The sequence below is a fragment of the Ctenopharyngodon idella genome, chromosome 6, assembly GCF_019924925.1.
Source record: "Ctenopharyngodon idella isolate HZGC_01 chromosome 6, HZGC01, whole genome shotgun sequence".
NCBI classification, from domain to species: Eukaryota; Metazoa; Chordata; class Actinopteri; order Cypriniformes; family Xenocyprididae; genus Ctenopharyngodon; species Ctenopharyngodon idella.
In genome coordinates this window covers 34,473,679-34,500,141 of record NC_067225.1, presented here as the reverse complement: position 1 = coordinate 34,500,141, position 26,463 = coordinate 34,473,679, and the positions used below count along the sequence as shown (strand labels likewise).

The 26,463-nt window shown below is 45.2% G+C and overlaps 1 protein-coding gene across 4 annotated transcripts; it reads right to left on the bottom strand.

The window, feature by feature from the left end:
• Window positions 1-263: 263 nt before the first annotated feature.
• LOC127514437 (probable ubiquitin carboxyl-terminal hydrolase FAF-X) lies at window positions 264-26,463 on the bottom strand. Of its 4 annotated transcripts, none has more exons than XM_051897253.1 (45): window positions 26,058-26,463; window positions 23,976-24,211; window positions 21,820-21,965; window positions 21,656-21,735; window positions 21,416-21,528; window positions 21,094-21,312; window positions 19,956-20,071; window positions 19,609-19,860; window positions 19,366-19,504; window positions 18,286-18,438; window positions 17,906-18,010; window positions 17,616-17,822; window positions 17,407-17,543; window positions 17,183-17,316; window positions 16,539-16,626; window positions 16,110-16,452; window positions 15,714-15,809; window positions 15,420-15,631; window positions 14,536-14,776; window positions 14,296-14,445; window positions 13,748-13,868; window positions 13,535-13,665; window positions 13,075-13,353; window positions 12,871-12,996; window positions 12,636-12,773; window positions 12,385-12,551; window positions 11,932-12,040; window positions 11,699-11,845; window positions 11,469-11,615; window positions 11,160-11,367; window positions 10,064-10,284; window positions 9,770-9,960; window positions 8,982-9,155; window positions 8,750-8,891; window positions 7,899-8,658; window positions 7,667-7,790; window positions 6,775-7,000; window positions 5,962-6,091; window positions 5,659-5,844; window positions 5,356-5,576; window positions 5,187-5,275; window positions 4,339-4,495; window positions 3,860-4,114; window positions 2,877-2,972; window positions 264-2,240 (listed from the first exon to the last, which is right to left on the bottom strand). In XM_051897253.1, the coding sequence occupies exons 2-45, from the start codon at window positions 24,069-24,071 to the stop codon at window positions 2,103-2,105; spliced, it is 7,710 nt and encodes a 2,569-aa protein (XP_051753213.1). In that variant the 5' UTR covers window positions 24,072-24,211; window positions 26,058-26,463; the 3' UTR covers window positions 264-2,102. The 4 variants fall into 4 exon arrangements, with proteins under 4 accessions (XP_051753213.1, XP_051753215.1, XP_051753216.1 ...); XM_051897255.1 differs by having other exon boundaries at window positions 3,902-4,114; XM_051897256.1 differs by having other exon boundaries at window positions 9,770-9,888.

Sequence of the window (26,463 nt, the reverse complement as noted above, 5' to 3'; positions counted from 1 at the left end):
ATGCGAGTGCTGCACCTCTGCAGGTTTATTTCAAGTGTTGGTCAGAGGGGATCATCACAGCTTTCATACCTGGAGAGAAACAGAAAGAGCCATCCTGTCCAGTCATTTAATGAAGCGATTTCACATTTATTACTGCTGAACTCTTTGAAATGTGGGTCAAAGGTTCCTGCTTCATCATTTAAATGTCAATACATGATGCTTTAAACCACACGTCAAACTATAAGCAGCGCATCAGATGTGAGACAGTGTATCAGACAGACAGGTAAATCAAATACCATTTATTTTTACCCTTTAAAGTATAATTTTACAGTGTGCTGGGTTTGTACAGTGCTGGAGGGCTGATTGAGGAATATTATCCATGCACGTTTCACAAAAAGAGCTTCAGAATTCAAACAAAATTAAACCCGAAAGAGGAAAATCAAAGCAGATGTCATTCTGATGAGACGTTTACAAAAAATGGAGCAAAAGAAGAAAATGAAGCTTGTGAGATTCTGTCAAACCGGAGGAAGAATCAACAGATGGCCTGAAGAAGGATGAGCTGTAGTGCTAGTTAAGATCACGGTGTGAGATCCGTACGGTTTAACCCCCCACCCCCCTCACTACACAATAATCGTCAGCAAAGATCCGGTTTAAGGCCCATCAGTCTTTGCTGGGACATCAGTAGGCCTCCGGCTGGGTTTGGCAGACGGTTCAGGACAACCTTCAGCAAACCCACATGTCTTCTGCGGCGCGCTGACCGTCATGAAGCCGTCTACTGAATAAAATCCATCATCAGACACAATGATTTAACAAGCATGAGCGTCTGTGTGTTTCTGTGTGCACTGGGTATTTACAAAATGTACCTTCTTATAGAAACCATCAGAAAGCTAATAAAAAGTCAAGCTTGCATTTAAATGTTTAATTTATTGTTTCTAGTGGTGCAATGCGTCTGTTATTATACGTCTGTGCAGGAAAAGAAAGACTTCAAGTGAAAACAGCTCCAGAATCCAACCTCACACTGGCACCGTAAACAGAACTCTGTACAGTCAATATCCTCTTAAAAATAACAACACAAGGACGAGGCCTTTTCATTCAAACGCTCAAACTCTTTCTTCTCAAATTCAACAAAATAAGCTCTATCAAAGAAAACAGCAAAATAGAATACGGTGGGCTCCGTTTTCCTTCTCAGGGATTTTGGTATTCAGACCAAAGAGAACAAGAGCCACGCTTCATAAATGCAGTTCAGTACGTGCTGTAAATCTCCTCAGATACAGAGTAGTGTGGCCGTGGCTGCGTTTTCATTGGACAGGGACATAGGAAGTGGGAGGGGCCAGACTCAGAATTAGGCCAACTGCAATTCCACTCAAAGACGAGTTATTACACTTTCAGCCTGTTGAAAATACAAATGAAATATCGATCATTTAGTCTGTGGAGTGAATGTGCCAATCTGAGGTTAAAGTGACCGAACCGCAGTGGCGTTAAAGACCCTAACAGAAGATCACATCATCACACTCCTAACAGGCTTCCTGATGAATGAAGAAAACAAAAGAAAGAGAATCAGAAGTGCTGAAAGATTTCAATGCCTTCTAAATCAGTAGAGCGACACCGAGTTAATCCAAAACCCCGACAGAGATTCCCGTCACGAGGAGCAAGCGGTCCACACTGATGCGGCGCAAACTCGTCCTTGCGTACGAGCAACACCCGGCGACGACGAAGCCTCGGGTTTCCCTTCATTCTGCCGCTGTGGTGTTTTAGATGAGGATGATGATGATGATGATGAAGTCGTCTCTGGAAATGGAGGGGGTCCCAAGGCCCAGATATCTGCACACTATCTACACACCATCACCATTCCTGACGGGTTACACAGAGCTGCACACGGTCTGCGTGTACGTGTGTGCGTGTATGTTGGCCTGTACGTGTGTCTGCGCACCAAACTCTGCAGCGTCGAGCCTCGAGAAGAGAGACGTCAGTGCTGCAGGAGTTGGGTGGCAGAGAGTGCGTTACGAGAGGGAAGGTTCTCCGTTCCCGGAGACTGTGGCAGGTGCTTGTAAGGCCTGGTCTCGCCCGACACGGCAGTCTCTGAAACGAGCGGACGCGGTCACAAGGCAAGGTGTGGGCGACTGCTACTCTTTAGTCTGGACGGGAGGGACCTCGTCGGTTCCCTCCCAGCTCTCTTGAGGCCTCTGAGGGGGTCGCTGTGGGTTATTCATGTGCTGGGCGGCCGGGCCGGTGTAGGGCTGCCCGTGAGGATGGTTATTAGGCTGCAGAGAGAGAGAGAGAGAGAGAGAGAGAGAGAGAGAGAGAGAGAGAGAGAGAGAGAGAGAGAGAGAGAGAGAGAGAGAGAGAGAGAGAGAGAGAGAGAGAGAGAGAGAGAGAGAGAGAGAGAGAGAGAGAGAGAGAGAGAGAGAGAGAGCAGGAGTTAGACTAAATTATTTTTTTAATGTTTCTATCTGATGAGTCTCTTCTGCTCACCAAGGCTGCATTTATTTGATCAAAAATACAGTAAAAACTGAAATATTATTACAATGTTTTCTATGTGAATATATAGTGAAGTGTAATTTATTCTGAATTTTCAGCATCATTACTCCAGTCTTCAGTGTCACATGATCCTTCAGAAATCGTTCTAATATGATGATTTGATGCTCAAGAAACATTTATGATGGAAACTGTGATACACTACTGTTTAAAAGTTTGAGATCAGTAAGATTTAAAAAAATATCATCAAGGATGCATTAAATTGATCAAAAGTGACAGTAAGACATTTAAAATATTACAAAAAAATTCTATTTTAAATAAATGCTGTTCTTTTGACCTTTCTATTCAACAAAGAATCCTGAAAAATAAAATGTATCACAGTTTCCACAGAAATATGATAAATATAATAAAGGAAGGGTCACCTGCTGATACTGCGTCCCTGGAGAATGAGGATAGAGGGCCGTGTCTTCAGGGGGCGACGAGTCGTGCTCATCGGGCGCTTCCTGATCGTCTGGCTCCTGAACAAAACAAACAAACGCGTGTGTTGATCTAGCAGAGCCGAGCGCTAAAGCACCACGGGTTAAGGTTCGATTCCCAGAGAACGCATGAACTGATAACATGTACACATTACACGAAGGCTGCACGATACTGGAAAAAACTGACATCCAGGTTTTGTGTTTTTCTGCGATATATTGCGATACGACAAGATTTTTACCACATTATTTGAATAGCCATATTTGGAAAAATTATTCAGAAAATATGTGGGTGTTCATACTTGGGTTGCTTTTTGCAAAAAGAAGCTCAAACTGCAGTTTCAGTAACCATAAAGTTAAAGTGAGAAAAAAAAACACGTGAGTTTTTATAGGCCACATTTCCACAGTTTTTGACAAATTCATTATGACTATAAAATAATAATTATGATTTTATTGTGATTATTAAATATTATATAAAAAAATTAAGAAATATATTTGTAATAATACTATTGCACTATAAAAAATTAATTAAAATGATTTACTATAAAATTGCAATACTAATATTTACATTTTAATTTCTTAATTTTCAAATGGTAAACCATCGAGCTTTTATCTCGACGGGTTGCTGGCAAATAAACACACGTGCTGCCGGTTTCTGAATGAAGCGCCGCTGAAACACTATCATGAACTACAGGACGATCTTCACTCTGAAACTGGTACAGTTATTGTATTAAATCGTAGCCACATCACGATATCGATGTTATTCTGACGTATCGTGCAGCCCTACCTCGAGTCACTGTGGATAAAAGTGTCAGCAAATTGCATAAAAATAGATGTTAACAATTTTGCTATAAAACAAAAACTTCAAAATCTTAATATTTTGTTAAAAATGTTAGTGTATTACCCATGATTAAAGAAATAAATCAACTCACCAGAACTGTGTTTTGGTGAGGTTTGACTGACTGAGCGCTCACCTCTTCAGGACAGAGCTCACAGGCCTTGGCCAGTGTCATGCGGGCGCTGTGAGAGCGCTCCAGGAAGTATCCGTTGGACGTCTCGTTGCTCTGTACGGGTGGGGACCAGTTGTTGTAGCTGTACTGAGGGTTTCCAGTGTATGGCCTGCGCTCCAGCTCATCGCCCAGCCATTCCACTGCCCACGTCCACTTCCTCTTCAGGTCCCCGTTACTCTGCGGTACATTCAGAAGAACACAATCACTGCTATTGCAAAGAACTTTTTGTTTCCCAACATTACTGATAAATTTCCCTTTTAAGAGCGTTCACCGTCCCATGAACAGAGAAAGGTCTCCTGACTCTACCTGAAGAGCCTTCTAGCTCAAACTTCTGCTGTTCTAACTGATTCCTGGGATTAAAGCATCTGCCAAAGGAATAACTGTAAACTGTGACTACTCACCTGTAGGATCTGATAAGCCACAGAGCAGTTGGTGAAGAGCGCCACCATGCATTTAATGCACTGATAGGCCCGTTTCTGATAATGGTTCTTGGAGCGTTGGATGGTGTCAAAGAGCCCGTCTCGGTCATCAGGAATGCCCTTCAAAACATTGTGGATCCTAAAGAGAGAACGAGAATGAGGACACTTGCTCTGCATGTGCTTCGACATCGACTGTTTGCACCAATAATGTGATTATTTCCAGTCATCAGGACTTAATAGACAGCAGCAAACCTCTTCACTCCTGTTTACACGCTATTTTCATTATTCTGATTTTTCTCCAAGAATTGTGGTTATTTTACCGCCATTATTCACAAACCCCAATGCATGGCACAAGTGATGAACTCACATACAGTCATGTGTTACTGGACACGGTTTTAATCTACTTATCGAATGCAAAACACATTTCTATATTCAGTGACGCGCCTAAACGTGTCTCCATTTCAGTGTTTTCGACCATCAATATACTGCAGTACACTCAGTTTCTTCAGCACCCAAAAATGCGATGCCTTCTTTACCACTGTTGTTTATGAATCTGCGCATGACATCATCACCCGTGTTCGTCACAAGCACATGCTGGCATTGGTCAGAGTGAAACAGATGCCATTAAAGTCTTTACATGCCTGTTTATTGTGATTAAAATCAGTGTACGCCACATATTTTACTGTGATTATGATTGCTATGATTATGAGCTTAATCACATCAACTTGATCAAAGTATCATGTTTACATGATTAATCACAATAATCTCATTATAATCACATTATGAGGGAGCATGTAAACGCAGTCATTCAGACGCTCTCATCGACTCACCTGTGCGTCTGCCACGAGTCCTCAATCAGAAGGATCTGGAGCAGTAGATCCAGGTAAGGCCTCAACTCATAGGTGTAGGAATACGCCACCTGACAGCGCGAGAACATTCACATGTAATGGCCTTCAGGAAACACAAAGCAGACTGTAAATGCTGTAAGCGCAGACTCACCTGCCAGAGCAGCTCGCTGAGGACCGTGGAGGAGAACTGTGGGTTCTCCCAGCAGCAGAAGCGCAGCAGTTTCACCGTCTCCTCAGAGTTGCTGCAGTCCTCGATGATCTTCTTCACGTAGCTGGTGCGCACAAACAGGATTTCGGCCACCAGCTGCTGCAGGGGCATGATGGGAGCCGCGAGGTTGGGGTCGCCGTACGGGTTGGCCAGTGGTGGGTTCCCTGTCAGAGAAGAGAGGGCGAAATCAGCTGAGAGCCTTCGTTTGATGAAGCGGGAAACGACACCAGCACAATTAACACTCACCATTAATGGAGGACTGCATGCGTGACGACACATCACAGCAGCGCAGCAGCTGCGACACCACCGTGTAGAGTTTGCCGAGCTCCGCGTACTGATACTTAATGGGAGGGCCGGGACCCTCGTCCAGTGCCACCAACATGAAGGTGGACGGCACACTTAACTTCAGCAGCTGTGTCTTTTCTGCCAGACCTGCAACAGACAGATGGGTCTCAACACACATGACACTCTGTTACTTTTATTTTGACCTTCTACGTTTCCTGTGGAGACTTATGGGAACCAAGAGTTCAAGAGCAAACGAGCCCTTACCCAGGTTGGCGTACATGACGAAGAGGTTGAAGTACTGCTGAAGGTGGCGGCCGTGTTCGGACACTTCCCTCCTCAGTAAGTTCAGCACCGCCCTCAACAGGTGGTCACTCAGGGTCACACTGTCACAGGCCTGTTCACAAGGTCAAACGTCTCAGACTCTGTTTGCCATTTGTTAAAGTGCTTTTTCAGATATTCCCTTTCATATAGTGTGTATTAGAGCAGCTGTTTGTGAATGTAGAAGCTCTGAAAGATCAAAGTGCAGATAAATAAAGTTTTTGTCTCCTAAAAGAAAGAATCGATTCTGAACTGAAACGAGTCGTCAGTAATTCAGTCTTACTTCCTGCTCAACTTACGTAGGTTTGTAACTAATTTGCATAATGCCAGCCTATGGTCTTCATTGGTTGAACATCATTACTGATGCCATCGTTACTGTTCGTATCACTGTGAATCAAGACCTAAGATTCAGATGATGATGATGAGCGTTTGGTTTCTGACCAATCACAGCAGACTGGGACGTCTGACCAATCAGAGTGTGTTTTTTTGTGTTTGATGCATGTGAATCTGTTGTAGGAGACTAGAAACCTTTAAAATAGCATCATAGGAGCACTTTAATATAGGAGTTTTCCTGTCTCCCTTTTAAAAGACCTTTAAAAACTGGTAACTCCATTTCCCCTGAAACTAGATCCCAAAATGTTTTCAGTCTAGACTACAGGATGTGGAAAAGCACAGTGAGGTTTAGCTGAATCACTGCTTGAGGAACCAGTTCTCAGAGCAGATCTCTGAGATCACACTGCCCTTGTTTCTCTCCCTCACCTGTGTGGACGCGCTGGGCGACGTGACGGGAGCAGGACATGGTCCGTCCTGCAGGGAAAAGTGTGCGATGACAACTATGAGCTTGGCAAAAGCTCCACGGACCTCCGCACTCGGACACTCCAGCAGGTACTCCGAGAACCGCGTGGGGAAGGCAAACAGCACGTTGTGTGCGAACCAGCTGCGGACATTCTTGCTGTGACGCAACAGGATGCACAAGGCGTCATACCTGACAGAGAAACAGATGGAGAGATGGGTCAGTCAACACTGCTCAAACAACTGGACCGGTCACAAACACACCACCAGTTCTGACTGAAGTTATGTTTCCCATCATCTGCTGAAATCATCAAAATCAGTTTTGTTGGGCCACATAGTGAAGGAAAAGCATCAAGTGTGTCTCTCCTTCAATAACGTTTAATCTTGGCTGTGAAAATTACCACAGTGAGCTAGAATCGGACAAAGAGTGGCCCATTTTTTAAGGCCTGTTCACACAAAGAATAACTATATTGGCATCCACACCACATACAATATTGTTTTGTTTATTATATCCGCGCTGCAGTTTTGTTGTCTGCCACTTTAAATGCTCAAGCTCTTTAAAGTCTGGTGGATTCTGATTGGCTGTCAATGTTCATTGTTCATCAGCTGGAACAAATCGTTCTGAAAGTGATTCCAATGATATCGTTCCTCTGTGCCGTTATCATTATAGTTGTGCTGTAAACGCTTTCTAGAACTATATCTAGATTGTTTTTGTTCAAGTTATTGTACTGGGTGTGAACGGGCCTTTAGTAATTCTCATACTTTCATGACATGGCTATTATTCTATTATTCTTATAATAGGTGTGTCCACACTTTGGACTGGTAGCAGAGGTGTATTTAAAGCACAGCAAACACTCACCAGTCACTCGCAGGGCCTCGCACGACTTTCTTTGTGTGGAATCCGGTGCTAAACAGAAATCTAGCAGCGAGCTGTATACTGATCATCGCTATTTCTTCAGCTTCTGGTAGAAGGTGATCTTGACCTAGAAGGAGCAGAGAAGAGGAGCATCTTAAAACATCAGACCAGCAGAAGACGTTCACGGAGTGATCGCCAGACAAATCGTGCATCTGTAGCTGCAAGCAGAACTCACCTGGAGGAGGGTTCAGGTAGACGCTGTTGCAGGTCAGCAGTTTCTTGATGAACTGGAAGTACTCGAGGCTGTACTGCATGCGGCTGTGCATGAACTGGACGTTCTGCTTGCGCACGCTGGCCTCGATGGCCAAGGGCATTTTAGGCTGGTTCGGCCGGGGCGCGAGCGTCAGTTCGGAAATGTACTTCAACAGCTCGCTGTCGCCCCCTGCTGCGTCCATGCGCTCGTAGAACAGAATGTAGGCGTTCCACCAGCGCTTCTGCCGCCTGTACGACATGCGCTTCATCATGTGGTCAAACACCTCGCCCATGTACTCTCCACCAAAGCACTGGTTCTTCATCTCCTCATCATCGTCCATCTTACACTCCGTTACGTCACCGTCATCAAACTTATACCAGCGGTCCTTTTGTCCGTCGTCACCGTTTCCGTGACGTTGGACGATGTAAGAGTAGTAGTGTCCGCCGCTGGCCTGACCCGAGTGCACCAGCACGCCCACGAGCCTGTAGCGGGAGCTGCCGTTGGGTTCGGTCTGCTCCGGCAAGTCCTCAGGGATGACCTGGCTCTCCAGCGGCACCTCGTCACCCTCTAGCTTCGCCACGCCTGCCACCGTGTAGGGCTCCATGTCCAGCTCACGAGGGAACTCGAAGTAATCGTTGAACTTAATCGCACACTCGCGCTCCCAATCGTAATCGAAGCGCTTCAGCTGGATGGCCAACACGGGCGGGAGTTTCTTTATGAGGAGACGTTTCACTGTGTCCACCTGACGGCAAACCAACGAAAGGACAACGAAAGGTCACCAATGTGCACTATACACAAGTTCTATCAGAGAGAATTCAGGGAAGACTACCCACCTTTTTGTTACACTTCTCACAGTGGTAAGCGTTGGCTCCTTCCAGAAGATCCCCTTTGACGTACTGTTCTAAAGAGTCGAGGAGGTTTTGGTGGTTCCTGATGTCAACATTCAACGTTGTGAAGGACTCCTCACACTCATACCTATGAAGACACACACATACACACAACATAACATGTATACAGATGGAAGAAGTCAACATCCTCAGAATGATTGACAAGCCCTTCACTCACCTGTGAGGGCAACCCTGACAGATCTTCTGGTCTGCAAACGAGCCACCCAAGATCCTGCTGAGCATGGTGGGATGGCCGAGGGCTTTCAGTGCCTCATCCAGACTGTCCACCAGGGAATTGAAGAACTCCAGCGCGTCGTGCTGCTCTCTCAGATTCACCGGTTCCCCCCATAACCTGCAGGGAACGTTTCAAATGCAGTCGTCTTACTTCACATGGCATTATGGTGCAGTATGTCATTTCTGTGCCGCTAGCAACACCAAACACGTTTCCGCAACATTTCCCAATCAATCGCAATGAAATCATTCCAAGTGATGAATGCGAACAGTGTTTACATGAACGCAAAATGAAGTGATCGGGTTGATGTGTGTTTAAATCGGATTTTATCTTTTGACATGCGCTCACTGCACAATTATACAGTTTTTCCACTGTTTCACGATGCGCATGCTAACCATCCTTTTACCATCACTTCTTTTCTTTGTTTTAAAAGCAGACTTAATATTCATCTACTTCAAGTCCTAATCAGGAGAAGACTAACACATGAAGCTTTGTGCTGTGCTACTTATATTTATCAAGCAGTAAAAATGGCCAAAACAAGGCGTCTGTGAGTGAGAGTCTGAAGCAAGGACTGCTGGGACGACATTGTCCTGCACTTCACAGATGAGTAGAAGGAGAATTTTAGAATGAAATCCTTCCTTCAACAACAACAGCTCGTTCCGTGCATCATACGTCATTTACATCATTGCACATGTGCAGAACTTTTTAGTAAAGAGAATTCACGACTTCAGTACCTGAACTGCTTCCAGAATCCCCTGGGCACGTAGTACTGCAGACGGGATGCCGCCAGGTGACCGAAGATGACCTGCAGATGCCGCAGCACTCCGATGTTGTACTCCTTGCGGTCCTCGGCCTTATTGAGAGAGGGCTTGTCATCAAACTGGTGATGATAACTGAACACATCATCCCTGGGGTCCACATTACTCTGCAGCACAACACGCCGCGAATGAGAATGACGTACATTCAGACGTGTTTGAACTGCACTAAGGGTTTTCGTTGCGCTCGAGTGACACGTGTGCACTTTTTACCTCGTTGTCCTGCTTTTCATCTCCGGACATGTCGTCGTCGATGTCGCTGCCGGTGCCTTCGATGGCCAGAATGCCGTTTCGGATGGGCGGGATCATGTACAGCTGCTGGATCACGGAGTTCATGTAGCATGTGGCTCCTGCATTCTTCAGACCCACGAAGCCTTTGGTCGGCCGCGGCCCCACCGGAGGAAGATACTCCCACTCTGTAAGTGCCTCGCAACCTGAGACGAGATGCACGGGTTAAAAACGATGGACGAATATGAGCCTCGCTCATGAAACAGCAGCAGAATGCATTTCTATAGAAGTTGATTCAGTTCACAGAGGATTTACACAGACATGATTCGTGAATGAGGCTCATTAGCTGTTTCCATTCAAAGCTGTGAGTTTAACTAATGCTTAAAGTTGGAATATGGCATAAAACATTTGTGAATAAAGCAGCGTTTCCATTCCATGTGTCCAAGAGAACAAAATCATCACTTCCTGAGAAATTAGTGCAAAATATCAGAAATAAAAATGGAAGCTGCTCTTTCTCCCTCCATCATAAATGAGTTGGTCTCAGAGCGTCAGACGAAACACAATAAATGCTGTCATGTGATCTTGTGTTCGGATGCTGGTGTTTGGGAACACAATCATGTGAGACGCTTCTGGAGGGAATTAAACCAAATCATTCTGATGACAGACTTTGACTCAGGCGTTTCAGAACCACCAAACCAACATTTGAGATGCTGCGATGGAATTGGTCCGCTGGTTAGTCCAGTTATCCAATCACAGCCTCTGCTGAGGCAAAGTCACATGAGGTTTTGGAGGGATTTATTCAGTAAATCAATCGTAGTTTATGCACAAAAAAATTATCCGCCTCGATTGAGCGCATACATTTTTTATGCACATTTTTATAATTTATTCGCATTGCCATTTTCATACAGCATTTTTGTAGCAATATCCCATAATTCACATAAAACAGTGTGGATGGAAACAGCTAATGATACACTAAAATCAAACCCAATTCTGTACACAATTCACAGGTTCAAAACAGATGAAAGTCGGGAAAAAACCTTCATAACAGCTGATTTATTGAAAACGTAATAACTCCACGTGCCTAGATAGTACATGTCTGTGAGCGTGTCGACGATCTGTTTGAGGTTCCGCACACAGCCGACAGCGAGCGCCACCAGCAGCTCAAAGCCGGCGTTTATGGACGCAGGACTGCTGCACACCGGAATGGCCTGCTCCGCCGGGAACTCGCCGCTCTTCACATACTGCAGGTACACGTTAGACGCCGGGAAGATGAAATCATCAATCAGCTCCTGTGAGACACACAGACCGGAAACGAAGCCAGGAACAAATTAAGTCAACTGCCTTTTCACAACATCTGTAAAGGAAAAAATTCAAGTTGTAGGCCATTCACCTTTATTAGATTAGCGCCGCCTTTCTCACAGCCGATATAGAATTTCTTCTCTGGCGTCTGAAAGGCCAGCAGCTCTTTGGTGACGCCCAGATGACCCTCGAGAATGGTCTCTTCCACACCCGTCTCACTGGTCCTCTTCACCTCATCCTGAACGTCAACGAAAACCAAAGGAAAGAGAATTAAACCATCACTCTTTCACCGAGTCAGTGTTGTTGTGAAAGTGAACTCACTCGGATTCTCTTGAGCCAGTCGATCTCGTTGTTGAGCAGCACCTCTGCGTTGGGCAGGTTTATGTTGCTGTTGTACGCGTAGTTGAGTAAGTGGCGTAAGAGGGTGAAGTAATCGCCAGCGTGCTTCGCTCTTTCTTTAGCCGTACTCTAAAACAGCAGCGAACAATTATTAATGGCATCTAAACATGTTGTCAATCCTTCTACACGGGTCTGTATGCGATTGCTGTACTCACTCCCAGAACCGTGAAGAGGAGCGTGATGAAGAACAGCAGGGGTCTGTGTCCCATACAACACCTGGTGGCCATGAGGAAGAACTGCTCCTGTGCCATCTGACGCACAGCTCTGAACGAAAACACAAAGAGATACAGGCAGGTTCATTAGCATGAGACGGTTTCTTTTCTCATTAAATGTCACACTAGTCAGCTTTTATTAATGCACTAATAATCTAATTACCCATCACTTCTGGAGATGTTGGACATTTTGTGCAAATAGGAGATACTAAAATAATCCAAATACTAACTGAATTTCTTTTGATTTTTAACCACAGTATGCATTCATAAGCATTTGGAGTCAAGAATTTCTGCCTTTGTTCTCTTTCTCTGGTTCATGTCTAACATCAGCTCATGCCTTGACCATGTAAAACCACTGAATGTACGTTCAGACGCAGAGGGTTCCTGTAAACGCACTTGCTCTGGCAGTGAAGCAGCAGGTCGATGATGAAGGTCTGCCAGGCCTTCTCCTTGCTGAGCATGTCGAGGGTCGTCGGGAGCAGAGCGAAACACAAGGTCATGACCTCCAGCGCCTCACAGCACACCTGCTCGTCTTCCGCGTCCGGTTCGTTACCGGCATTAGTCTGCAGAACAACACATGCACATTTAAATGAAGAATGACAACACTTTTGTGGACAGTGGTGAGAGTACTGAACCGTCAATCGTACCTTTTCGTAGATCTTGCTAATCTCTTCATTCGAGCTGAAGACCAGGTGCACCATTCCACATCCCGAAGCCCAAACGATCTTCTGCACGGCTCGGATCACACAGATATCTGGGATGTACTTTGAGGCCTGGAAGAAGTTCTGTACGATGTCCGAAAACAACAAAGACATGAAGATCAGTGTGACGAACGGTTACAAGACCTCATACTGCAACTTTAAAGCTGAAAGGATCAGGAACCTCATCAGAGATCTGCTGAGCCAATCGGATGGCCACGTTGCGCAGCATGCATTCGGAGGCGGGATTGGGAATGCTCTGGAGAGCGTTCTGTAGCACCAGAGCCTGATCGTGAGTCGCCTGGTTAATCTGGAAGACAAACAGAGAGTCACATCACCATGAGGGAAGAAAGTCAACCGGTGACGTAGGGTTGGGGGAGAGTCGCACCGGCGAGGCTGGGTTGGTTCCCTCCACCACAGGCTGACACACCTCCGCGACGACCTTCACGTGCCCGAACCCGATGGCAGTGAGCATGAGTTTGGCGATCTTGAGGGCGTTCAGGTAGGCGCCGCGTCTCGTCTCCATGTCCGCATTGGGGAGGAAGTTGTTCCTAGTGAGCATGCTCAGGACGAGAGGCAGACCGCCACTCTTCAAGAAGTTGAACTGGAAGTTACTGGCGTCATCTCCCAGAGTTCCACTGGCTGGCATCAGCAGCGCATACACCACCTAAGAGAGAGAGAAACCTAGTCAGCTGCTGTTTACACTCAATAATTAGTAATGTTATTGATCTCAATAATGACTCTATTGTCTTCTCTAGAGCTGAATCGACTTTCATAATTGAGGAATTTTGCACTATTTAACCCTAACCCTATTAAGTTTACATGTACAGAAGCGTGACGGAGCACACCTCAGTGAGGTAGAGCACTTGTGAAGGGGAAGGACCAAAGAAGCGTGAATCCAGAGTGGGACTGAGACTGTTCTCTCCCAGCTTAGCGTGATCCAAACATATCGCTCGAAGGTTCTCCACTGTAGTGGTATCTGTGAACACAAGCAGCACATTTCAGCAGCCCTTCACCAGACGGCACATTACACGGCAAGGCGTCACGGTCTCTGCTGGTACCTGGAGGCATGAGCTTCATGAGCACTCGCGCTCCGTCTCGCAGTAACGGCATGTTCAAGGTGCAGCCCAGATCAGCGATCTGCCACAGGAAGGAGATATAGCGCAGATGCAGCGACATGATCTGAGGAGAGACGAGAAACATTCAGCTCAACTGAGGATGAGATTATTCTGCACTTCAGACCAGAAATGCAGCGGGACAATGCCAATAAGCTGATGACCAATAGATGGCCAATATTCTACAGTATTTGGTCAATAGAGATAAAACAGGAAAAAATAACTTTCTTTTTATCTTCACTTTGCTCTTTCAGACCTATTACATTCACAAACAGCTCTAATACACACTATATGAAAGATAATAATCGAAAAAACAATGGAGCACTTTAAAGATTTATAGGTTTATAAACTCAATGTTTTATGTGAGGTAACCTAAATGTCCACATACAATAAAACATCCATTACTGTACAGATTAAATAATCTCAATAACAGATATATATGGTGCATCCCTCGATCCCTGAGGTGATCACATGAAACACAAACACGTTCTCACCACTCCTGGCAAGCAGCTTTCCACCTTGGGGTTCGGCCCGTCACTGTAGTGGTTGCCGTGGTTTCCGGGCGAGCCGGTGGACGAGTCGGACGAGCTGTCGGGGCTGGAGGGCATGTTGGAGCTGACCTGGGTGAGCTTCGCCGTGATGAGCTGCAGGAAGAGTCAGTCCAGTATTATAACAGCCCGTCTCTGGTCTCAAAGCAGAACCACTTTAATGACAGAAGTGTGTTTAAAGCTCACAGTTTTATCTTTGAGGTTCAGCTGTCCAATCAGCCGCCGGTCGTCAGCAGGGTCCACAATCTCTCCTCCAATGAACAGCTCCACTTTGGTGTGTGTGCTGTTGGCTTTGATGCGAGAGAGGATGCTGCGGCGGACGGAGCCAATGGTGTCATTGGTGTGGGACCAGATGTCCAAGTCGTCCACCTGACGGCCCTGATTGGGAAACCTGACCACCAGCGCAATGTGCTTCCCACGGAAGGCTCTGGAACATGGAGATTCCCACAAAACAAGAGAGTATGTCAAACGTTTGGCTTCCTATGTGTTCATTCGACAGAGCCTTTCATCTATTTTCTTATTGAAAACAATTCATCCGTGAATGTTTTCTTTTTTAAATGTTTTGACCTTGTAATGTTTAATCAGGATCATCGTCAGTCTTCTCTCTGTATGCAGGATTCTCCAATCATTAAGTGCGCTTAAACTCCGCCCCTACAAGCTCACACTGCATCTATCTGCGTACACTTCTGAGTGCCACATCTTAACATCCAATCAACAACAGATGCACAGAACCATGTCCCGCCCAACATTTTATCTTTTTCTATAATTCGTTACACTCAGATGTACGTCACTATACAGAACAAAAGATCTGACGCTACTTCTGTTCCATCGTCATGAAGGGAAGAAGCAATCATCTTTTCTTCTCTATTGTGCCGTATATCTGAGTGAAATGCTTCTGGAACAAGTGACGTGGGGAACTGATTGGATGGTTGTGGCTTGCTATTAGTGGATTATCTCGTGTGAGTGACATGTTGCCCTGCCCTCGTCATCAGAGAAGAGACGTTATGGGACTGACTCAATGGGAAATGACCCCATGACCTACAGGAAGGGCTCATATATGTGAGTAGCACCTGGACATGGGCAGGATGGTCCTCTCCTCGTGGTAGTCGCTGTCACACTCGTTGATGTACTCCTTGAGCACCGTGAGGACTCGCACCATGCGTATGGCCTCCTGTCTGGCACAGTTAATGCTGTCCTTGTCTCCGTCCAGCACACACAGCGTGTCGTACGAGGCCTTGAGCCGGTCGAAACACGACTGGATGAAGTCCTCATGGATCTCTACCTGTGAACAGCAAGAGCAGCAGATCAGACGTGATGTTACGGCGTGTTGATGGGTGACGGTCAGGCGAGGAAGGAAGGCTCACCTGATTCACTAGCAGTTTTGGTCCGAGGTTGGTGTATATTTCTTTCAGCAGGTCTATTGCCCGTGTGGCGATGTCATCACTGCCTTGAATCACATCCTGTGAAGAGCAGAGAATCTCATGTTTGATTTAGTGTCACGTGCACTGAGTTCAGTGATCGGACTCTACAACACAACGGACGACTGAAAACCAAGCAGTGACTGACAGCCGCATTAGTAGTTTTAATGTTGGGGATGTTCCAGTTTAAAAAAGGTAATAAATCGCAATATTTCACAGTATATTTAATTGCAATACTCAGCATATCACAAAATGATAATATCATATCGTGGCTTAAGAATCGTGCTAATATTCCCAGCCCTATATCATTCAGTGTAGTCTCGATTCGTTCAGGAGCTTTACCCTCCAGAGGTAGTCCAGCCCGATCAGCTCCAGGTCGTCCATCATGTACGCCCGGCGTTTGGCCACCAGTTTGCCCTCTCTGCAGTTGACGGCTTTGAAGAAGCGCTCGAAGCACTTCATGCCGTTCTCCGTCAGCAGCGTGGGGTCCAGCTGCAGCACGTTGTTCTCGAAGAAGTCCTTGTTGATATCCGGGTCCAGATCTGGCTCGTCACCCATGAGTTTGGAGTACCACTTAAAGCAGGCCTCGCGGTCGCACAGGAAGACGGCGTTCTCTGCCAGACACTTCCAGATCTGCTTGGCCTGTGGAGCACAGAGCCACAGCTGGCCGTCCTTCAGCAGAAACCTGAACACGCATCAGAAACATTAGTTGTGTGAGAACAGGAAACCAGTGAAACATCTTCCTGTGTATGAAACAAGAGCATCACTGACCGCAGGAAATTGAGTCTCTCTTGCACTTCCTGTACATGGCTGTACCGGCTGCCCACTCGCACGGTCTGAGGATCGAACCCTGGATGCTCTGAGACAAAGAATTACAATAGGTGTGTTTACATGCACTCATTTTTGTCCAATCCGATTTAAGATTCCTAAATTTTGCGACCCGAGTCACATGTTTCTTCTTCATGTTACATATTCTGTTCATGTATAGTCCCCAGTCACCACGATCAGAATGAGAATGTGCTACCTTTGCCTTGATGACATATCTATATAATAAAAAAGCTGACGTGTCAAAAAGTTTTTTTTTTTTGTAGTAAATATTTAGTAAATATTCTCTTTCAATGACCAGTTCATAAGACACAAACACAAACATATTTATGCATCACTGCACTGCACATGTGTGCAAGATATTTTTGAAACAGAATGAAAAAATAGAAAAGCCGTTACATTTTTCCTGCTGATCGAATATTTCAGCTCTACACCACACCTTTCAATCCGATCAAAATTCATTTCAATTGAGCTCAGTCAGACTGAGGTGTTTACATCAAGGCTTTTACATCCGATTACTAATGGATTATTTTTAAACGTAGCTAGTGAAAGTAGTAAATATGATGCGTTTCCTGTTAGATGACACTCACCTTTGGAGAACTGCCTCATGTTCTCCATGTATGCAGACAGGTTCTCGGCCACCAGCGTGACGAGCGCGTGATTGTGCTGAAGCTGGTTGATCAGATCGTGACGGTAGAAGACATGTGGACTCCTCTGCGTCTGACTGATGACAAACACACACACAGACGGAGTTTGTGTGACAATCTCATGAAGACACGAGGTGATTGATGAAGACACCTGCTCAATGACTCACCTGATGTTCTGAGGAGCTTCTCCAAACAAGCTGCAGATCTCCCTGATCTGCTTCAGAGCCGGAATCACCCACTTATCATTCGTCCGAAGCTCCTCGATGAACCGATCGATCCACTGCATCTTCTGCGTGTCACGGTCCTGTACGACAGCAGAAAGGTGAGTGACAGCACACAAGTGCATGCTGGGAATGATGTTGCACTGAGCTCAGACCTGAGAGCAGCTGTAGTCCAGGATCTTGATGTGGGCACTCAGGGCCTGGTCCATGATGTCCACAGGCACGTCGTCACTGTGAGCCAAGTTCCACAGTAGGTTGAGCACTTTGTGAGCCATCACTCCATCCTTATCATCCTCTGCCAGCCTGCGGATCAACTCCAGGAGCTTCTCCCGCTGCTTTTTACTTGCGTTTGTCCAACTCGCCTGCAGGACCGTGAGCACAGAGACCAGAGTCAAGCGGTTATCCGTCTCTCAACAACACTGCGCTACAAATAGTCCTGCATTACCTTGAAGCAGTCGAACAGGTGGTCGAGCTGCTCCGGGGAAAAGTCCCACGCCAGCTTGGCCAACAAATCGTGGACGTTCTTGACGATCGCTTCATGTTTACCAGCCTGAGAAAACATGACAGAGGAGATCATTAACCACACCTACTCTTCCACACACTTCATTCTGAAAGCAATCAATGTGAATCAGAATGAAGCTGAAAACACCACAGAGAAGCTTTCTGGTCTGGCAGCAGGGAGGTGTTGCGTCAGGGGATGAGGTGTGGAAAAAATGTCACCAGGGAAAGTTTTCCCAGCAGCAACAACAGCCTAACCTGTTAACTGTTGTGAGTTATAGTCAGGTGACTGCACTGCTCTGAAATCTTCTGTCACGCTACTGATACCTGAGCCGCCCAGATGCTGTCCAGGTCCTGCAGGGTCAGAGCTTTCTCTTTGATGACGAAGCGCAGGATCTTCTCCAGCTTCTCCACATACTGCGGCTGGTGCAGACTGTCTCTCAGCACGATGGACAGAATGTGGTTCTGCTGAATCCATTCCTGACACACACAACCAACATCAGTACAGGAAGTGTAACACACACACAGACACAGCTGAGCTGCGCTTCTCTGTCTCTATGGGCGGAACACCAGGATCAGTGGCTGCGTCTCAATCAGCTCCCTAGTTCACTAGCCAGTGATCACTGACAAGGGCCGTCTCAATCGCAAAATTCTTCCAGTGTACTGAAACGCTCCCACAATGCACTGTGAAAACCAGCGAGCATCAATGCTCAATATATTCCCTTGACAGGAATTCTGAAGCATGAAACATAAATTGTGAGATACACATCACAACACGTGATAGATGTTTAAAAACAAACAAACGGTTATTTAATTTTGTTGCACCATAAACATACATTAGACAGGTAGTGAACATAATCTAGCTAAAATTTATAATTCATTTACAGCTGAAATGTTGAAAGGATATGTAACATTCCAAGTGTTTATCATAATGTAACCATCATTCCTCATTTTGATCACAGACCTGGACTGAAATGGTTGTAGTTCATGAATGCTTTGAATACAGACCTATTTAGTCTCCTGGTCTATTTTTATTTTATACAAAATATATATTTTACAAAATAATTTTGACTCTGAAATTGCTATAAAATCAAAGCCGTACGTCTAACCAAGTTGTGTTCTAAATTTGAAGTTGATATCACAAAAATTGAGCTGCTAAAAAGGATTTAAAGTACCGTTTTTTTGATAACGCAACGTTTATGATGATTACTAAAATATGTGATAGGGAAAAAAGGCAATAAATAAAGCTCCCGTTACCAGAGAGACATCAGTCCTGCTGTTGTTTATGAACACCAGTCCTTACCAGTGCCTGAACTCATGTACACTATATAGTGACTGACGACAGGAAGCTGATTGAGACGCAGCCAGTGAGTGATTGACAGTGTATTGATGCAGCGCTGCTCTTACGGCCATTCGCTCCGCCGTCAGCCACTCCTCTTCCTCTGGGTTGCCGTGCCGGTGTGTGTAATACGACACGCTTGAGATCACCTTGTTCACTTCATTCAGCGCATTCATTTTCCCATTGAACGAGGAAATCTGCAACAACCTGTACAGCAGACGAGAGGAGAAAAGAGTCGATAAGCTTCTTTGGCAGAGCGTGAAGCAGCTCTAACTATGAACGTTCACATTAACATGATGACAACTTCTCACCTAAGGATCATTTTCAACCGGAAGATCTCCAAGTTCTTGACGGTTTCCTCTTGACCAGGAACTCTAGACGCCAAGTTCTTCAAGGACTTTATGATCATGGACAGAGCATCGTTCTTGGCCTCATTCTTGGCCTCTTTCTTCAGCTCTTCGTCTGTGAGGTTCTCCAGAAACTGCGGAACCATCTCGATTACGGGTGAGAAGAACTTCCTCACCGTGTGCAAAGTCAGGAACTCGTAACATTGGCCGAAAGGTCTGGAAGACAAATCGAGAAACATTGAGGACGTCCAGCGACTCAAATGCAGAAATGAGTGAGACGTCAGATCTGACGTGAATGCAGAGGAACATACTTGATGAGAGCTGCGATTATCTGCACGTTGAGAGCCTGGACGCTCATGAAGCGATCGTGAAGAATCTGGAACCCGTTCAATGTACCGAATTTATTGATGAGGTCCACCAGCCACCCCTGAACCAGAGACACAGACCACGAGGTCACGACTGAACAAAAACACACTGCTTCTGGATAATTATTACTCATTTTTCTTCAATATTACCCACATAACTTCTCACTAGCTGTGAATTTAACTTGAAATAATGCATAAATCATTTGCAAATAAAGCAGCATTTCCATCTCAGGTGTTCAAGAGAACAAAATCATCACATCCCAGGAAACTGGAGCAAAATATCAGTATTAAAAATGGAAGTTTTTTCCTCCATCATAAATGAGTTGCTCTCAGAGCGGCAGATGAAACACAAACGCTGTCATGTTCTCTTGCGTTCGGATGCTGGTGTTTGGGAACACAAATCGATAAATGATTTCCCAAAATTTGCATAAAAATAGGTGGATGGAAACACAGCTAGTGTCAAATGTAATTACACCAGTAACTACTTTCCCATGAGGAGGTTCATTTGTGTTTCACAGACATGTGTTTGATTTTAAAGTCACCATGAAATCAAAATTGACAATTCTTATCTTTATGGAATATTGCAGTATTTATTATAAATGATTTATCGGAGCACATCATCACTATTGTTTTAAATTCATGTTCCTCATAATCTTGAATCAGAATATCTTCTTCTCCCTCTTGCAGCATCTCTTCTCTTCTCTGATGATGAGGGCGGGGCAACCTGTCACTCACATGAGATCCACCAATAGCAAACCACAACCATCCAATCAACTCCCCACGGACTAAATCAAGCCCCACCCTACATTTGTTCTTGTTTGAGAAGCGTTTCGCTCAGATATACGACACAATAGGGAAGAAGAGACGAGCACAACTTCAGTCAAACACATTCCTTGTGCATCTTCCTGTCTGAACACAAATGTCTGTGAGTGTGGAATATTGCTGTTTTACGCTGCTTCACTGATCAGAGAGAGACGGGTTAACTCAATAACAGCACTGTCTCTGACAGCAGCGCCTGAAACAATCCCAACATCACATTCAGTTCAGACCGAGGGATCAGAAGCACAGAGTGTTTCTCCTGTACCTTCGGAGATCGAGGGTCGGGCGGCCGGGCAAACAGCTCATCGTCAGCGAGCTGCGCTCCTGCAGGGACGCTCTCAGACGGACGCGTGCCATTGTAAATGTGGAACTTGCAGTGCGGGTTGGTCGCCATGGCGAGCAGTTCAAGCAGAGGGAACCAATCCTGAGCCAGTTTGACCACGCAGAGCTCGATCAGGCGGTGGGTGTTATTGATGATGCACCTCTGGAACGGGGGCGACAACAACAGACACACTCGTTTATGAAGCACATTTAAAAACTGCAGCTGTTTAGATCAGACGGATCACAGGCGAACACATCAGACTCACGTGGATTTCAAACTTCCAGCCGCTCACGGCCTCGTCCGTCAGGATTTTAGTGAATGAGATGGTCAGGCCATCGCGGAAGAACCTCTGACAGGCCTCACACCTCACGTCCAGCCCTTCACAACACAAACACTCAACATTAACATTTAAAGTGCACAATTATTGCGGTTATCAAATAATAAATTCAATTAGATTGAATATCTACGATCATATGATTAATAATTGATGTTTGTGACATCTGACCTTTTTTACTGAGATCTATAGCAGCTTCCAGCAGAACCTCCAGCTCTCCTTTCGGCAGGACCGGAACCACCCAGCGCGGCCTGAACCACAGGAAACACATCATCAGCACACAACTAACCAACATTAACCAGCTCAACACACTCCAGAGCGACGCCGCTGCTGACCGGTTGATCATGTCGTCCAGCTTGGCCAGGTCTGTGTGGGGGAAGGCAGGCTCCTCCTCTTCCTGTGCGGGCGGGGCTTCTCCCTGACCCGGTTCCTCTGGTGGACTGAGGGGTGACGTCTCATTGGAGGAGTTTGGTGAGGGCGTCTAAAGAGAACAACAACAACAACATGATGTCATACAGGAGCTGAACACAGGCAACAGGAAGTTAGTCACGTTTTCAGCTAACATGAGGCTGGTCTGTGCCAGCTTAATATTCAGGATAAACGCCCGACTAAATTACGGCCCACCTCAGTTCTGTGCCACCTTTGCAATGTAAATTTGGCAATGGGACAGCTGATCGGTGCTGGTTTTGTTCACACCAAGGACGATAATGATAAAAATTTAGTTCTAAAAATCGTTCTATGTGTAAAAGAATAGAGTTCACAGCACAACTATAATGATAACAACTAGAGGTCGACCGATTGATCGGTTTTGCTGAATAATCGGCACGATAACCAATTGCTGGAACAAAAGCGGCTGAGAAGGGTCCGCTGTCATTACACAGTACGAGAGCGACCTCTAGAGGCGAAATAAAAACTATCACTGATGCCTCGTGGAGTTTGTTTTGACACGTGAGGCTGCCACGGAGCGGGAAACTACAGATGCACATTTAAAAACAGACAACGAAACGGTATGTATATGTTTTCATATCATTATAAAGTAATTTGTTGACTAGATGCTGCAGCAGCGTTTGCCGTCGAGGCTGAGAGGACGCTAACATTAGTAGTACCTCAAGCAGTTAAAACTATGTGACAAAAACAAACGCAAGTCAGACTCAAATGTTTAATGTCATGATTATTTCAATCTATTTGCATCGGTTTATATCCTGCTCGTCACTTTTATGCATCGACAGCGAAGCTGCATATTTAAAGCTAGTGACGTGAGAAAGCAGACTGATGTTCATGCAGCCGAGACAAACATATTAACAAATCAGAAACATCCAATTTTAAATCTTTTTTTGTCACTGCGACACATATTGTGATCTTGATCAGATAATCATCAAGTGTTCTAAAATAGAAGCAAATAAAGTGTGAGAGTTTACACAAAATACACATATGCGTCTAATTTCAGTGCTATTGCCTGTAGATGTTTGAAGACGTCCATCTGTAAGCATGACTGTTTAAGCATAAGAGTCCATCTGTAAGATTAACTGGGGTTATTAAAGTATCGATCATTTGTTAATTTCAACATTTAGGCTACTAATACATTTTTACATTTACAGTTGTATCTCTTAACTTTTGTTAATAAACTATAAACTAACATGAACGAGTACATTTTCATGGTTAGGTACTGTTTTTTTTTTTTTATTAAAGTTTAGCACTATTTTATGTGTAATGTTTGTTTATGTGTAAGAACTACTGGTTGATTAATCAGTTTTCAGCCAGCGTGGTCCAACCTAGTTATCGTTAAAATCCACTATCGTTCGACCTCTAATAACAACATTATATTTTTCCAGCTGATGAACAATAAAAACATTGACAGCCAATCAGAATCCATCCTGCTGTAAAGAGCTCCAGCATTTAAAGCGGCAGACGACAAAACTGAGAATAAACAGAACTACAACATGCGCTGGTGTGAACGGGCCTTAACTGTTCAACAACCGGCTTGTGAATTAGCTTATTGACTGATGAATTGATCTCGATTGTTTTATCAGCTGGTGTAAGGCTACATTAATCTGGAAACGGCATCTTTTTCTCTCTGTTCACACTGAGACGCGTTCTTGTCTGGTGAAAACTGATCTTTTTGCTCTCCCAAGTGGATACATTTAAAAACGCTGTAGTGTGGACTGTGAAAAGGAGCTATTCGAAAAGTCATGTGATGCACATCATACCTATAGAAATCTGCGTTTATAGCAGTATGTGCAGCAGATGTAGTCTTATAGGCCAATCGCACAGAACGTGTTTTTGTTGTTAAAAATGCAGGTCAGAGGAATGAAAAAAGGGCACATTTTTTAAAAGTTGAGCTTCTTTTAATTTGAATTAGCACTGTGTCATGAGCGAGACGCTGTAGCACAGGGTTGTTTTACACAGAAAAACAATGGAGAAGTGTGTTCTGTGTGAATGACTGCAGTAATAGTAAGTCCATGCTGCGAGACGTCACGCCTCTCACACACACCTGGTTCTGGGGCAGCAGGGTTTGGTTCTGGCCGTCGGGCGCTTGGCTCTGGCTCTCGTTGCCCCCCACGGGCGACCCGCGGGTGGTGGCCGTCATGCTCGACGTGGGGCAGATCTTTGCAATCTTGTCTGATTATGTGGCGGGAGCCGGGCGAGAATCTACTCGTTTCCGGCGGCCAAGAGAAGGGGACTGAAGCACCTGGAGCTCAAGACGAGCCGCAGAGACCATCGCATTACCTGCAAGAAAAACACAGCGGGTCAGAAGACGAGCAGAAGCGCTGAGGAACGGGTTCAAGTTTAACCGGCTGTACTACGACAGATCAGATGTGCCCCTGCTAACTTTAACCGCTGAAGACCAGCTGCTCTCGTCCGTCCACACACACGCATAAAACACACCGGACACGTTTGTGCTGTTAACATCATCAGACGCGCGTTTCTGTCCTGACGCTGGGTTGATCTATTTAAAGACTGTGTGTGTGTGTGTTGCAGCGCTTATAAGGGTCACTAATATAGAGAAAGATTAAAAACATGACGTTTGATGCTCATAACCGCTCAAGATGATGACGATAAACAGGTCTGTGGTGGAACACTGTGAGTCTGATATGATGGAGTCTCACAAACACACAGTTCTGAACTACTGAACCAGTAAAGAAGGGTCCTGAAGCACATCTGCACACGCTTCAGCAGCGGCTTTCAGGAAGTGAGATGAACACACTTCCTGCCACACAGGTGTCCTCTGATGAAAAACACAAACACAAAAGCAACAACATATCAAATAAACCATTCAGTACAAATCAAAACACAAATTAAGCTGCTGGAATCAGACATGATTGTAGAAACACGTCTGGTTTGATTTAGAGCAGGAGTTTTCAGACGGGTCCGGGGCCCTCAGGGGCCGCAAGGGTCAGTTTAGAGGAAAACAGTCAAAACAAATCAAATAAAGAACATTAGAATAAATAAGTTGATTTAAAACTTAAATAACAATCTAAATAAATATTAACACACCTACAGTACAACACAGTAATACAGAAAAAAGACTTAATAATGAAACAACAGAAACTAAACATTCTCCAAATACTAATTTACTCATATTTAAAGTGATAAATTTGACAGTATAAATTTGGTATTTTACATGTAAACATTTAACTGCCTTTTAAATTTGAGGATGGTCATATTTGTCACCTAAAAGCCCTGATTTAGAGATTAAGACACCATCAGCTGTCAGAAACATCTGATAATAATTTCACAGTCCATCTGTATATCTGGTGAAATTTTACAATAAACGTCGAAACTTCATTATGAAACATGTTTCTCATCTCAAACACTGAAGAACTCCATCAAAGACTCACAGGATCAAAACACACACATGAAGCATGTAAATATCAACATGACGACCTGTCAATCACCTTCATGAGGAAACACACATTCAGCGCTTTTACACTAAATATAGTCTTATTTCATTAGCATGACATTCCTGTCAGCTGCACACGGATCTGTTCACAGACAGTCATTATTAGCAGTTTAATGTTGTGAAGAATCACTTTTATGGCCGGTTTCTGTAACCGCTACAGTTAGCATTAGCATCGCGTTCTTAACGCGTATATTACACCACAGACAAACAAACAAACAAACAAACACGAACACATTCAAACACCCGCATAAAAGCACGTTTCGTGACGATTACAGTTTGAATCTGTCATTGTGATCGTGCGGTTGTTATTGAGGCCTGTTAGCCTCAGTGCTATCATGCTAACCGCTGCTCCACCTCATTAATGGCGCGCCGCTCGCTCCCTCGCGCGCGTCAGCCGCCTGATAATCATGTCACACCCGTCAAACCCGCACCCAAACACCCTCCGTCAACCTTACCGCATGCACGAGCTCAAAACAGTCCGATCAGTCTGTTTAATCGGGGGTGTGTGTGTGTGTCAGCAGCCATTTTGCTCCGCAAACACACAAAAACCGGTTCATAGGAGCGGATAAATGTGTCAGACGCGCAGCTACGCGTATCTCGCGCGCACGTCTCAGTTTGTCTCATGCGTGAGCTCATGTTTGTTAGTGTCACTGAACAATGATAAACACTCACCGACAACCGGCCGCGACTCTCTGCCGCGCGCTCACCCGCGGCGCGCTTCTGCAGTCCGTCTGTGTTTCGCGGAGTTCTCGCGCATTCGTGGCTCCGCGCGTTGCTCCACCGTCTCGTCTGCTCGTTTCGGCTGTTTTTCCTGCGTCACCAGACCCCCTCCTCCTCACGACACCCGTCCAGCCTCAGTCCATCACACCACTAACTCAACCAGCACTAACTAACCCGGTTAACGGACAGATGGAGGGGGTGCGTGATGATTTTAGTGCTCAATGGATATTCGGTTCTTCTAGAATGTTTGATGTTTAACGTTAAATGTCTGCGGCAGCGTCTCAAAACCTAGTGTGCTGCCTACTTAGACAACACTGTTGAGACTCTGTCAGGATTCCTCAACTGTGAATATTTACCA

Excerpts from the sequence above, each read along its gene's own strand:
- LOC127514437 (XM_051897253.1), bottom strand. The coding sequence starts at position 24,071 with ATGACGGCCACCACCCGCGGGTCGCCCGTGGGGGGCAACGAGAGCCAG. Across the intron at positions 21,529-21,655 it reads TATAGATCTCAGTAAAAAAG|GGCTGGACGTGAGGTGTGAG; the intron begins GTCAGATGTCAC and ends TGTGTTGTGAAG. Across the intron at positions 11,846-11,931 it reads TCCTCTTCACGGTTCTGGGA|AGTACGGCTAAAGAAAGAGC; the intron begins GTGAGTACAGCA and ends CTGCTGTTTTAG.